The sequence below is a fragment of the Scomber scombrus genome, chromosome 22, assembly GCF_963691925.1.
Source record: "Scomber scombrus chromosome 22, fScoSco1.1, whole genome shotgun sequence".
NCBI classification, from domain to species: Eukaryota; Metazoa; Chordata; class Actinopteri; order Scombriformes; family Scombridae; genus Scomber; species Scomber scombrus.
In genome coordinates, this window is record NC_084991.1 from 22,580,901 (window position 1) to 22,595,325 (window position 14,425).

The 14,425-nt window shown below is 38.4% G+C and overlaps 1 protein-coding gene across 2 annotated transcripts in view; it reads left to right on the forward strand.

Annotated features, from left to right (window-relative positions):
* Nucleotides 1-4,520, forward strand: part of LOC134004249 (CCR4-NOT transcription complex subunit 2-like) — an 11,283-nt gene extending 6,763 nt beyond the window's left edge. For both annotated transcript variants that reach the window (XM_062443465.1, XM_062443466.1), the window contains exons 9-15: nt 413-536; nt 679-835; nt 1,378-1,439; nt 2,266-2,315; nt 2,434-2,534; nt 2,691-2,835; nt 3,780-4,520. In XM_062443465.1, coding sequence (XP_062299449.1) covers nt 413-536; nt 679-835; nt 1,378-1,439; nt 2,266-2,315; nt 2,434-2,534; nt 2,691-2,835; nt 3,780-3,866 — 726 coding nt within the window. In that variant the 3' untranslated portion in view covers nt 3,867-4,520. The remainder of the gene's footprint in view (nt 1-412; nt 537-678; nt 836-1,377; nt 1,440-2,265; nt 2,316-2,433; nt 2,535-2,690; nt 2,836-3,779) is intronic.
* Nucleotides 4,521-14,425: the final 9,905 nt, after the last annotated feature.

The following is a 14,425-nucleotide window of genomic DNA, read 5'->3' on the forward strand; positions in this document are numbered from 1 at the left end:
ATGATACTATTTGTTTATCATATCGTAACAGCAATATGACTTCTTCACTAAGTCATGCAGCCTTAACGTCGTGCTGAGTCTCAGCTGTGCAGCAGCTTCTTCCTTTCACTCAGGATCAGACTCTGATTCATAGACACTGCACGCTGTCTCACACCTGCAGACATTACTGCAGCTAAACAGGCAGGGTGAAGGGGTGAGGGTGGGGGCCGATCAGAGTAGACGCTCATTAATAATGCAGATTTGATGTAAACAGCTTCAGAAACAGCTGGAGGACAGAGGAGAATCTGAGCTGTAAGGAAAGACATGTATAATAAATGGTCACATAAGATCTTTAGCTCATCTTCCTGATGTTATTTTCATGTATTGCATCATTTTATTGCTTACACTGTTTTGTCTGTTTTGGTTCAATCAGAATCTGAACTCATCAGGAAAGCCCACCTCTAACTCAGATGGTCCCAAGTTCCCCGGCGATAAGAGCTCCGTCGCGCCGAGCAACAACAACCAGCAGAAGAAAGGGATTCAGGTGCTTCCTGATGGTGAGACACACACACACACACACACACACACACACACACACACACACACACACACACACACACACACACACACACAGATAGTCATGGTGGGGGAGTAAGGGACAGATTATTAACCCTAACCTGTCTTTATGTGTGTTTCCAGGGCGTGTGACCAACATCCCGGTCGGCATGGTGACGGACCAGTTTGGAATGATCGGCTTGTTGACGTTCATCCGGGCGGCGGAGACGGATCCAGGCATGGTCCACCTGGCACTGGGCTCCGACCTCACCACGCTCGGCCTGAACCTCAACTCACCGGAGTACGACACGCACACGCACACACACACACACACACACACACACACACACACACACACACACACACACACACACACACACACACACACACACACACAGGCTGCCTGATAACAGAGAATGATCATCATTACTTCAACAGGAAGTTAATCGCCAACCATTTTAATTAACAAACAAATCTTGCTGGTTCATGATGTCTAATGTTTATGTTCTTAGTTGTAGATTACAGTAAAGTTTTGGACATTTTAAAACAGCTGTAATGAGCGTTTTTCCACCAGTTTTATTGACCAAATGATTAGTGGTTAAAATAATGGGATAAATGAAGTTAATGTCCAGTTCAATAGATACAGGTTTGACCTCAAAGCCTCAATGGATAAAAGAATATATTTCAAATATTTCCTTTTGTGTGTATTTTGAGTCACTTTAGGAAAAGTCATCACTTTAGTTTGAGGGTAAAAGACATTGAGGTTTATCTGTTAAAAGTCAAAACGGGTCAGATTTAAGGGTTAAATGTCTGACTCTCTTCTTTCTGTTTGTCTCTCATCAGGAATCTCTATCCTAAGTTTGCGTCTCCGTGGGCATCGGCTCCGTGTCGACCGCAGGACATCGGTGAGTTTGAGGTTTATTCTGTATATTTCTGGAGTGAACGTTGGATTTATACTCATCAGGTGGAGAGATACGAGGTTAATGTTTTAGTTCCCTGAAGTCAGAAGTTTGTGTATAAACTGTGAGGAGGAACACAAAGGAGAAAAAAGGATAATTTTCTTGTTTCAGCTTCACAAAAGTGACGATTTGCTGTTTTTCTTTGTCACGTATAAAACAACACGTGAATATGTTTACGTTGCAACTGTAGGCGAGACTAAATAAGCTAATCTTAGGCTTCACTGTGGGCTCCAGGCTCTGTGGCCACTAATTGTTTTCACTATGTTTGAACATTTCATAGATAAAATCATTGTTTACTTAATTGTTAATGAAATTAAATGTGAGGTGCAGCTCTAAGCATCCTCAGGCAGCCGGTTTAGAGCTGTGCTGCCCCCACCTGGCTAAATCTGATTAATGCAGCTTTCAGTACGGCCGCTGGGATTTAGGATGTTACCAGTGATAAAGTGGGTTTGTATTTACAGGCTTTGGTTTGATCACTTTAGAGTCCGTTATCGCTTCTGCTCCAGCTTCTTCATCTTTATACATGTCAGGATTTTAAAGAAGTTCACATGGAGACTTAATAGTAATTGTTTTATCGCAAAAAATCTGCACTTGATATGTTGATATCTCCGTTCCTCTTAATGCTGCTTATTTCTTGTACATGTTGTTCCTGTTCACTGCTTTTTAATCTGGGTTACTCTTGTTAAAAAGTTCCTCGATCTCAGTGAGCAAAAACACGCTTAAATAAAATCAAATAAAAGTGTTATTCATCTCTCTTTTCTCCTTCCTGCAGACTTCCACGTTCCCTCAGAGTATTTAACCAACATCCACATAAGGGACAAGGTGAGTACTTCAGAAAACATAAGATGGATGCTTTTTCTTTTTTTAAATGAAACATATTCTTGTCTCTGTCCATGATAGAATGACTTTAACCTTTACCTCCATGCTGTCATGTCTCCAGTTAGCAGGTATCAAGTTGTCTCGATATGGTGAAGATCTGCTGTTCTATCTTTACTATATGAACGGAGGAGACCTACTACAACTCCTGGCTGCAGTAGAACTGTAAGTAAAGACTGTCGCTGCTTCTATTCATGCAGCTGTGTACTCAGAGAAGTCTGTGAGTTTTAAAAGGACGTGAGAGCAGAAGAGGAATGAATGTGGCTCACTGGTCTGCGTGTGTGTGCGTGTGTGTGTCTGTGTGTGTGTCCGTGTGTCCAGCTTTAACAGGGACTGGCGGTACCATAAAGAGGAGCGGGTTTGGATCACCCGGGCTCCCGGTATGGAGCCCACGCTGAAGACCAACGCCTATGAGAGAGGGACCTACTACTTCTTCGACTGCCTCAACTGGAGGAAGGTGGCCAAGGTGATAAAACACACACACACACACACACACACACACACACACACACACACACATATACATATACACACACACACACACACAGCTTGTGTATATCCGAGATTACCCTGATCGTTTAACTGTTAAAGATCATTTTAATTCACTTTTTATTTCATTAAATCTTGTAATGTAGGAGAGTCTGAATCATTTTCATTATAAATCTTGAAGTTATTGTTATGAATCAGGGATCATTTGCACTTTCATGCATTTTATTTTAATAAAAAAGACTTAAATGATTCTCAAAGTAGTTTCTGATCACTACAAACTCATTTATTTGTAATCATAATAATAATAATAATAATAAGAAGAAGAAGAAGAAGAAGAACTTTATATAGCATTTATATATTTATTTTATAACTTTACAAAGTGCTTTGACAGACAAAGCAAAGACAAACAACGCAGAGAGCCGTAACAATAACAGGAAGGAGATGATGAAAAGGATTATAAGATAAAATGTAATTGTCATTTACACTAATAATAGACTGTTTTGAAGCAGTATACAATAAACAACTATTTCATTAAAAAATATATAAATGAATAATTAATCTAAATAATAAAGGCTCTATACAACTTTTGGCGCAGTTGTAGTTATACTTTTTATTTTTTATTGGTCTTAAATCAGCATCTTGACGAATCTATATACAACATAAATCTCTTTTTAGAAATAAAATCTGCAAACAATGATTCTTATAATGACTTTTCTCAATCGTTATGTTTATAAAATGTTAGAAAAGACAAAAAAGCCTTTTATCATGTCCTAAAGTCAAAGTGACGTCTGAAAAAGTCCAAATATTCAGTTTACTGTCACCTGTTAATACAAACTGAATAAAATAGTCACCAATTAATTAACTTAAAACCAACAATACAAAATTATACAGACACAAAATTAAAGCAGTTTTTCTTTCCAGGAGTTTCATCTGGAGTACGACAAACTAGAAGAGCGACCTCACGTTCCCTCCACCTTCAACTACAATCCTGCCCAGCAGGCCTTCTGATTGGCTCTCCCTCCTCCTGCCTGCCTGCCATTGGCCCTCCTGGCTCATCAGTCATCGGTTTTTGTTTTCTTTTTTTGGGTCCCACCTCCACACACTCAAAGTGAAATCTGGCCAATAAGGACTTTGGACGCCCTCTCAAACACCTCTCTGAATAGACTTTATCATTTTAAACTTTTTTCTGATTTTGTTTTTCTTTACCTCATTCTCTCCTTTTTTTTGTTTTAAATTTTATTTCCCACCCTCCTCCATGAGTTTGGTTTGGTTGATCTGTTATGTGGAGCACAAACTTTAATGTCAGCAGGCAGCACAGTACAAAACAGAGAAGACTCAGTGCTGTAAATAACTGTCCATCTGATCGAGTGATTCACGTTTCTATTCAGTCTTAAGAATCGACTATTTTTGTCTAGTAAAGCTTTTAAGAAGAACCAGATTTTAACACAGATCACAGGATTCAATCACCTGTCAGAATGGATAATTATTTCACACTGCGTCAAGCCTCTCCGGCATTTTGGCAGGAACTGAAAATATTTATCATTTGTCTATTTTTACCAGGTTTTTTTCAGCATTACAGATCAGACACGCATCAGCAGACAGTCGACAGTCAGGAGAGGAAATGCAATGTACATTGTAGCACTATTTCATAATAAAAGAAGAAAAAATATATCTTTTTTTTTTGGTTTGTTCATGTTATGTTGCAACACGTGAAGCAGATTTTAAAAGCCCGGCTTTTGACATCAGATTAGGAATTAGACAAAGTGGGATGTGTTTGGTATTTTTAAGCGTTAAGCGTTGGAGTTTCGTACGTTTTTTTTTTTTTTTTTCAACAAATCTCATGAAAAGACTAAAACCAACAATGTGTTCGTCCGTTACTCGCAGGACTTCTGGACTCGTTTCGTACTGAAGACGTAAATCTTTAAAGAAAAAAGTTGCTCATGGACATTTAGCTTAATTTACAAAAACGTTGTGTAATTCCTAGAGTCCGACCGATACAGAATGTGTGGGCCGATACCGATATTAAGAAGTAAACAAAATTCCGATATTGATATATTAGATATAGAATATATACATAAACATACTTTGATCCCTTAAAAACCACTCGTGACAAAGATCTGACAATAAACGTATAAATAACTAAATAACAAAAAACACATACAAAAAAAACAAAGTATATATTAAACTTGAATTAAGAAAAATGATCAAGTATACATTAAATGCAGACTATACGACTTAAAAAAAAATATCGGAACATATCGGACACCATACACGCTGATACCGATATATCTGATACGTCAATATCGGCATCAGTCGGGTTCTAGTAATTTACAAACAAACAAACAAAGAAATATTGCGTTTGTTAAGGATTATTTCAGCGGCAGATTAATGCACATTTGATAAGGTAGTGCAGTTTTTTGCCTTGTGAAAAACTGCAAAAGTTTGTTCAATCAACGTAATATATTTTTAATTTCATATCTCTTTGATTATCACTGTGGCTAAAATAAAACTTCCAATTCTTAAATGAAAAAAGTAGAACAAATCTGCAGGTATAATATGATTATTATTATTAGTCTGTTTCCAGTAAAGTTTCTGATCTTAAGAAATGAAATGAAACAAATTGATTTACTCTGGTGAAGCAGAAGCTCTCACTGCACCCACAGATTATTTCAACTTGTTAGAAATGAGGACGTTCGGGACTCGAGTTACAGACAGAAATGAGTTGACGGAGGTTGTTTTGTCAGGTTTACGGTACAGAGGAATAACAGACACACAAGATACACAAGATCAGTTCATTGTTGGTTTGAGATTTGTTGACAATGACAAAAATTAGGAAAATCGCCTTAAAACAAAAGTAGTCGAGTGTTTCTTACACGTCAGCAGCAGAATTCAGAGTTCAAGAGTTAATGGATTCAAATTTAAAATACCAGCACATCCTTGACACACACACACAAACACACAAAGACTGTTTTCATCGTCTGGTTTCTCATCTTTTCTTTCCTTTAAGCTCCCCTCCTGCTCTGTTTCTTCACTTTTAATATTTAACTCCTGTTTTGTTTTTTTTAAGTTCTGCTTTTCTCTCCTTTTTCTCCTCCTACCTTCATCGGCAGTGTTTATTTTCTGCCCGGCAACAGTAAAAACCAATCAGACTTTCTGTCAATCATAGAGTTTCACAAAGGTCAATCAACCAAAGGTGCAGTATGTACAATTTGGAGCATTAACTTAAATGATCAACGTGATGTGAAGAAATAAAGACCTTCATGTATTGGGTTCATTGATGTATTATAAGAGCTGGATTCTGGACCAGTCGGCTGGTGCATACACCAAAAAGATGTTTCTAGCCTCCATGTTTACATCTTCGTTATGCGACCCACTGCACACGCTCAGTCGGGTTTCCCCCGGCTCGGACCACAGACTTTAAATTGTGATGACTGTCACAGATCCCAAAAGTTTTACAAATATTAAACCATCAAAAATCATAAATTCATCATAAAAAAAGTCATAATTGATCTCGTCTGTCCTGTTAGCAGGTCTCTTTTACCATGGTGGTCTATGGGGAACTTTTTTCTCTTTTAGCTGCAATACCGCGAGTCACCACTGGGTAAAATTGGCGCCCTATCCAGCTCTTATAATACATCCATGTTTGGGTTGTAGCTTAATATAGTTTGTACCACAAGGGTGATAATGAGTCACTGCAGAAGAAGACTCGCCGTAGGTCCGTTAATGTCACTTCACGAAGTTTTAATATTTATTTTCAGGTGATAAACTATTTAGACTCTTTAATCTGTGGTCAGTTTATCCAAATAACACCTGTTTGGAAATTAGCTCCGACACAGATGGAGATGCCGCTGCTGCAGCCGCTGGCCGGGTGAGACAGCCGACATGATGTGATTAAACTGACCTCATTTACTGCTGCCATAATGTCTCCGTAGTGTTTTGATATCTTGGGAGACGCCATCGTACAGAGTGACTGTAAACAGCGAGCTTTGTGCAGTGATGAGAGTGCTGATGGGGGGGGGGGTTTGCTGCCCCCTATTGGTTTGGAACAAGTTGCCAAATCTTGCATATTGCACCTTGAAGTCTAAGTTTTATTTATTTTTTATTTTTTACATTTAATCCTTATTTCCATTTCATGACATCAGTTTTAAATTCCCACCAGGAGGCGCCAATGATCAGTCGTGTGTGTATGTATAAATATTTTCTATATATACACACACGAGGCAGTATTTTTAAGAAAAATGGAAAAAACAAAAAGAAATTGTCAGAAACAAGGAGGCATTCCCTCCTCTGGCCGCCAGTAAACGATGCAATACTATATTTCCCGTTACCACGGAAACCACCATGGAGACGGTTTAAAGGGGACCACGCCCGACTCGCCAACACTGCAAACTTTTTAGCAACAATAACATCAGCCGCCGCGACGGCAGCAACAGCGACATCTGTTGCCATGACTACAGGGGCCAGCTCGTTCACACTGCAGCAGCAAAGCCAAGGACACGCCCACAGACCCACGTGACCTGTTGGAGAGGATTTTGATTGGAGGATGAGGACTGAGGCACTTGGCCGTTGGCTGTTTTATTAAATATGGCAGCTAGTGTTTTAATAGAAAAAAAGAATAAAATAAATATTCTGGTAATGAAACTGAATGACGAGTCCTGAGTGGTTTCTATTTAGTCTTTGCACCATTTTTTACCAAAAGTAAGACTGAATGCTCCTGAAAATGTCAAATGGTGTAACCACAAAAGAATGATAAATATTACATATTTTATCACCTACAGTGTATTTAAGTTAACTTATACTAATAATGACTTCATTTAGTGTTTTTAAGCAAGTTGAATTATTTAGTACAAAGTTTGTATGGTTACACCACTTCAAAATGGATTAAAAGCAGAAATTTGATGCTGGGTCCACAAAAAAAGGATGTGTGCAAGTTATTCATACGTTTATTTTTCACATTTTAAAAACAGTCTCACCTGCAGATGTTTAAATTCAGCAGCTGACAAAACAATAATCATAACTTTATTTTGAAGGTATAGCACCTTTCACTCAAAGATGCAGCCCCATAAAACAAGGTTTGATCACAACAATAAAAGGTAAGTGAAATTATGTTTTTGTTTTTTTAGTTTAGGGTTAGAGGTTAGAGTGGGTGAAGCGTACTGATGTTTTTAAGAAGCTTTTATTATTTATGTTGATTGTTATCCTTTGATTTTATCATAAATAATTATAGGAAGGAAAGATAGAAGGATGAAAGGAAGGAAGGAAAGATGGAAAGGAGGAAGGAAAGAACAGTCAAAACAGACAGGGTCAATTTGACCCGGGAGGACGACACACAGGTTAAAAGAAAGAACTAGATATATCACACTATTATGTATAAATACCAACATGTGACCAACATCCCCAACTGGGATTTTTTACCTCCAATAAAGTTAACAAACACATGTTTTGGTGTAGCTAACCTCCCTAACTATCACTCTCTCTTCATACTTTTTAATAGTAATGATGTTTTATTATAAACTCATTGTGTAAAAGAAGAGAAACACTGAAGAGTTGGATATTTACATTTTCACATGAAAAACACTAAACGTCCTCTCACCTCCATGTCAAGCAGCAAATGACCTGTGAAGTAACATCTCACCTAAACTCTGAAACTTTCAGTAGCAACACTTTTTAAACACTTTTTAACAGTTTAACACTTTCTAACACTTTATAACAGTTTAACACTTTTTAATACACTTTCCAACACTTTCTAACACTTTCCAATACTTTCTAACACTTTCTAACACTGTTTAACACTGTTTAACACTTTCCAACACTTTTCAACACTTTCCAATACTTTCTAACACTTTCCAACACTTTCTAACATTGTTTAACACTGTTTAACACTTTCTAACACTTTTAAACAGTTTATCACTTTTAAACAGCGCCCTCTAGAGACCGATATCTGATTAGCGTAACCCTGTTCTCTCCTATATAACACAAATCACAAACACACACGTCGATCAAACTCCATTAAAATGTTCAGATAGGAATCAATAATAACATTCACTAACATATTTATCAAATAAAATCACAACAAACGTTATAATCTAGCTTTAGCATTCAACCGTTAGCATCAACCGTTACAGATGAGTCTAATGAAGAACAAATATTACTTAACTTAAATATATTAAATACAAACTATTAATAAAATACAACTAAACAAACATTACCTTGTTCCCTTTCCGGTTAGGACGCTTGATTATTACTGATTTAACTCTCATTTATCATGAATAATAACTTAATAAGCTTTCATTAACACCGTTAAATGATGAGCCCTTTGTTTTGTCAAGGCACCGTCTCCAAGACAACCGTTGCGAACACTTCCTGTTTTTCTCATAAAGCCTTCAAAATAAAAGATTCGAAACAAAAGGACACCGGAAGTGGATAATGGAACTAAAAGAAAAAAATAAGCCACACATAAATTATCATTTTCAGAGTTATTTACAGCATGATAGAAATGAAGTTACTCCAAATTAAGGAAAATATATATTAAAAATGACAAAAAAATCTTACCTCAAGCTTCATTTATTTGCTCTTTTTAAGAGTTTTCCATGACAACAAGACAAACTGCAGCTACTGATGACGACATGTGCAATGAAAGCTCCAGAGCAGCTACTAAATCAGGGGTGGTCAAACATAAGGCCCGCTACTCCAGAGCTGGCCCACCAACAGGTCTAATGTGGCCCACTGGATAATTTAGTTTTGTTTTTAACCAGAATACACATTGTGATCATATTTAAACCTTTCTTATATTTAACATCAATCTGCAGCTTCTGTGCAAAATAACCTGAAAAACTGAGACATAATATTGTTGAAATGTTTCATTTTTCAAAGTAAATAGATGGTCTATTGCTGTAAAGTAATAATATACTTAATATACTTACTGTTAAATATTATTTGTAGGTTATTATGCAATGGTTTTACTGGTCCGGCCCCCATTGAGATCATATTGGACTTTATGTGGCCCTTAAACTAAAATGAGTTTGACACCTTTGTACTAAATGGACCTTGAGGTGCAGGTTCTTTTAACAGCTGTGTTTTGGTAGTTTGTCCTCCAGAGGGCGCTGCAGACCAAAAATAAACCAACAGGTGAGGAAGCAGGTCGATGCTTCATTGATGTTTAATCTATAAGTGATCAATTTATATCATATTTATGCTCTTAGGGTTTCTAGTTTGCATCCAACAACACTGAAATGATTCATGGTGATTAATATGAAGCAGAGCTGCAGCCAGAATACATTTTGTGTTATTGCATGACAGTAAATGTTTCTAAATGTGCAGCAAACTAATTGATTAATTGACTTTTCATTACTGCTACCTCTCTTTCTCTCTCTCTCTCTCTCTCTCTCTCTCTCTCTCTCTCTCTCTCTCTCTCTCTCTCTCTCTCTCTCTCCCTCCAAGCAGCTGAACATGTGATGACAGAGTGACAGCCACAGAACATTAATAAAGTGGAGTTTATTGGAGATTGTTGCAGCCTGCAGGTTCAACACACGGACAGTAAGCAATAAAGATTTAATGTGGTGATAAAAAGCAGAAGCAGATTTTACTGCAGTAGAAGAGAGAGATAAAACACACAGAGGAGATTAAAATCAGCTGTTAAATTGAGGAGAGGAAACCACTTCACCATCTAAAAGCAAGTGAGAACAGGAAGAAAGGATGGAAGCACATTTAATCTAATCATGACATTACATTTATGGTTTAAGAGATAAGATGGCAAGAAACAGCAACTCGTCTGCCAATTAATCCTCCCAATTACCCAAATTATCATTTTTATCACTGAAATATAAAAAAATTAACATGGAAAACAGCCCATCACAACTTCTCCTGAACCCAAGGTGACATTTATGAATAAATAAATAATTCAAAGTAGAGATATAAACTTTACAATAATATATGATAAAGAAAAGCAACAAATCATCTTATTTGAGAAGCTGGAAGCAGAAAGTGTTTGTCATCTGTTCACTATTTTTACTATAAAAATGTTATTTTTCTTCTATACATATATTTATATTGTTGTGTAAGTCTGTATCCATGTAGCTGTTTTTATTACCTTGTTTTATGTCTGAAATACTTTATTATTTAAATGTTAAATGTGCAGCAAATGAGGTTTTATGTTCTCTTGTTCACTTGATTATTTCTTAAATGATTCTTTTTTATTTAACCCTCTTGTTGTCCTCGAGTAAAGGAAGGAAGGGAGGAAGAAGGAAGGAAAGGAGGGAGGAAGGAAGGCAGGAAAGCCTTTTCTTCCTCTATCCTTTCCTTCCTTCCTTCCTCCCTTCCTTCCTTGACTCGAGGACAACAGGAATGTTAAAATTGTTCCTGATGCTCTGAAAGTTTCTCACAGTTTTGCTTCCTGAGACAAACACAAGCCTCATAACTCATTTATCTCTGCTGAACTCCTTCTATTCAGTTAATAAAAGTTAGAGGTATTTTTTTTAAAGCAGTTATGTAACTGACTAACAAACACATCTCATAAAAGAAGAAGTTTAACAGAGCGAGTGGGCGAATGTGAGAGTTAAAACTTTATTAGTTAATTATCTCATAATGACTACAGCAGAAAGTCTTCTTTTAAACATCAGAGTCAAACAGTATTAGGTTAGCAGAGAACAACATCACGACTCTTATATATATATATAGTTCTCACATAAAATAAATCAGAAGACCCAAGATAAACTGTTTTCTGTAATCTGTAATTATCTGGAGCTCCACAGCTGTTAGAGGAAGTTAAGTTGCTTCATTTAAAGTAGAATAAATATTAATAATACTAATGATAATAATAATAATACATTTTATTTATGAAGCACTTAAAAAGTAAACAATTAAAACACTAACTGACTGACTATGTTTTAAATTAATGCAGATAAACAAATAAAATATAAAATAAAATCACAAAAAAACACTTTAACCCTCCTGTCGTCCTCCCGGGTCTAAATGACCCCGTCTGTTTTGACTATTCCTTCTTTCCTCCCTTCCTCCCTTCCTTCCTTCCTTCCTTCCTTCCTTCCTTCCTTCCTTCCTTCCTTCCTTCTTTCCTCCCTTCCTTCAGTCTGACCTTCCTTCCTCCCTCCCTCCTTCTCTCTTTCTTTCCGTCCTCTCTCTTTCCTTCCTCCATCCCCCTTTCTTCCTTCCTTCCTCCCTCCCTCCCTCCTTCTTTCCTTCCCTCCTTCTCTCTTTCTTTCCTCCCCCCTACCTTCCTTTCCTCCCTTCCTCCCTCCCTCCTTTCCTTCCTTCTTCCTCCCTTCCTCCCTCCTTTCCTTCCTTCTTCCTTCCTCCCTTCCTCCCTCCTTTCTTCCTTTCCTTCCTTCTTCCTCCCTTCAGTCCTTCCTTGGCTCGAGGACAACAGGAGGGTTAAAGAACTAATAACATTATAGTTCAACTCAACCTGTTGAAGCGTTGTCATCGCTATAGCAACAGGACTTTATCAGACTTCTGCTGCTGATGTTTGGAGACAGAATAAAGCATTAAAACTAATATGTTGCAGAACAGGAGCGCAGCATCATGGCAGCCATCATACTTCCTGCAGCTGGTGGGATTTACAGTGAAAACACAGACGCGGCTTCTCTTCTTCTGTGGTTTCAGGACAGCAGGAGCAAATATTGTGCAGCTAAATCACAACGTCTGATTGTTGGTTTCAGCTTTTTTTTTTTTTTTTTCTGAAAGCATAAATCCAGTTCACACAGGAAACCAACTGTTCACACCAGAGGAGACAAACTCATCTTTATTCAGAGGCTGAATACACAACAATATGATCTGATGTGGGTCAGATTATAAAAAGAGGGAAGGAAGGAAGGAAGGAAGGAAGGAAGGAAGGAAGGAAGGAAGGAAGGAAGGAAGGAAGGAAGGAAGGAAGGAAGGAAGGAAGACAGGGAGGAAGGAAGGAAGGATAAGAGGATGTAATGAAGGAAAAGAAGACAGGGAGGATGGAAGGAAGGAAGGAAGGAAGGAAGGAAGGAAGGAAGGAAGGAAGGAAGGAAGGAAGGAAGGAAGGAAGGAAGGAAAAGAAGACACAGAGGAAGGAAGGAATGAATGAAGGAAGGAAGGAAGGAAGGAAGGAAGGAAGGGAGGAAGGATGGAGAAATGAAGGAATGAAGGGAGGAAAGAAGGAGGAATGAGAGGATGTAAGGAAGGAAAAGAAGACAGGGAGGATGGATGGAAGGAAGGAAGGAAGGAAGGGAGGAAAATAAGACATAAAGGAAGGAAGGAAGGAAGGAAGGAAAAGAAGACAAGAAGGAAGGAAGGAAATAAGGAAGGAAGGAAGGAAGGTAAAGAAGACAGGAAGGAAAGATGGAAGGAAGGGAGGAAAAGAAGACATGAAAGAAGGGAGGAAGGAAAGAATGAAGGAAGGAAGGAAGGAAAGAATGAAAGAAGGAGGGAAGAAAAGAAGACAGGAAGGAAGGAAGGATGGACGGAAGGAAGGAAGGAAGGAAAGAAGACAGGAAGGAAGGAAGGAAGGAAGGAAGGAAGGAAAAGAAGACAAGAAGGAAGGAAGGAAGGAAGGAAGGAAGGAAGGAAGGAAGGAAGGAAGGAAGGAAGGAAGGAAGGAAGGAAGGAAGGAAAAGAAGACATGAAGGAAACTGGGCCGGATTGGACCCCTCTGCGGGCCGGTTCTGGCCCACGGGCCTCATGTTTGACCCCTCTGGTCCACACAGTCATGAGTTTTAATCTCAGGTGAACCAACAGTTAGAATATTAAACAGTGTGTGTGATGTTTGTGCTCTCTGAGCCGCTCATGCAGACACACGTGTTCCCTCCACGCTGATGTCCGTTATCATTTGTAATCTTTTGATCCACAGAGATGATAATAATCCCGCCACATGCCTCCCTGATTACCAATGCACAACGCTGAGGCTTTATTCTGCAGAGCTTCACGTTTATGCAACAGACGCAGACACAGAGAGATAAATACTGTAGGAACACTGCAGGTTGTTTAAAAGAGGACACAATGACTTTATTATTACTAAGAAAAGCTTCCAAACATCCAACGTTTACTGTGGAAAAGCCTCTTAAACAGGTCAGAGGTCAAATCTCCTCAAAGACTAAATCTGTTTAACCCAGAGGGGTCAAACATGAGGCCCGTGGGCCAGAACCGGGCCGCCGAGGGGTCCAATCCGGCCCACTTCTCCTTCCTGTCTTCTTTTCCTTCCTTCCTTCCTTCCTTCCTTCCTTCATTCCTTCCTTCCTTCAGTCTGTCCATCTGTCCTTCTTTTCTTCATTCCTTCCTTCCTTCCATCTTTCCTTCATCCCCTCTTTTCTTCCTTCCTTCCTTCCTTCCTTCCATCTTCCTTCCTTCCTTCCTTCCTTTCTTCCATCTTTCCTTCCTTCCTTCCTTCTCTCTTTTCTTCCCTTCCTTCCATCTGTCCTTCGTTACTTCCTTCCTTTCTTCCATCTTTCCTTCGTCCCCTCTTTTCTTCCTTCCTTCCTTCCATCTGTCCTTCCTTCCTTCCTTCATTCTGTCCATCTTTCCTTCCTTTTCTTCCATCTTTCCTCCTTTCCTCCCCTCTTTTCTCTATCTTTCCTCCCTTCCTTCCT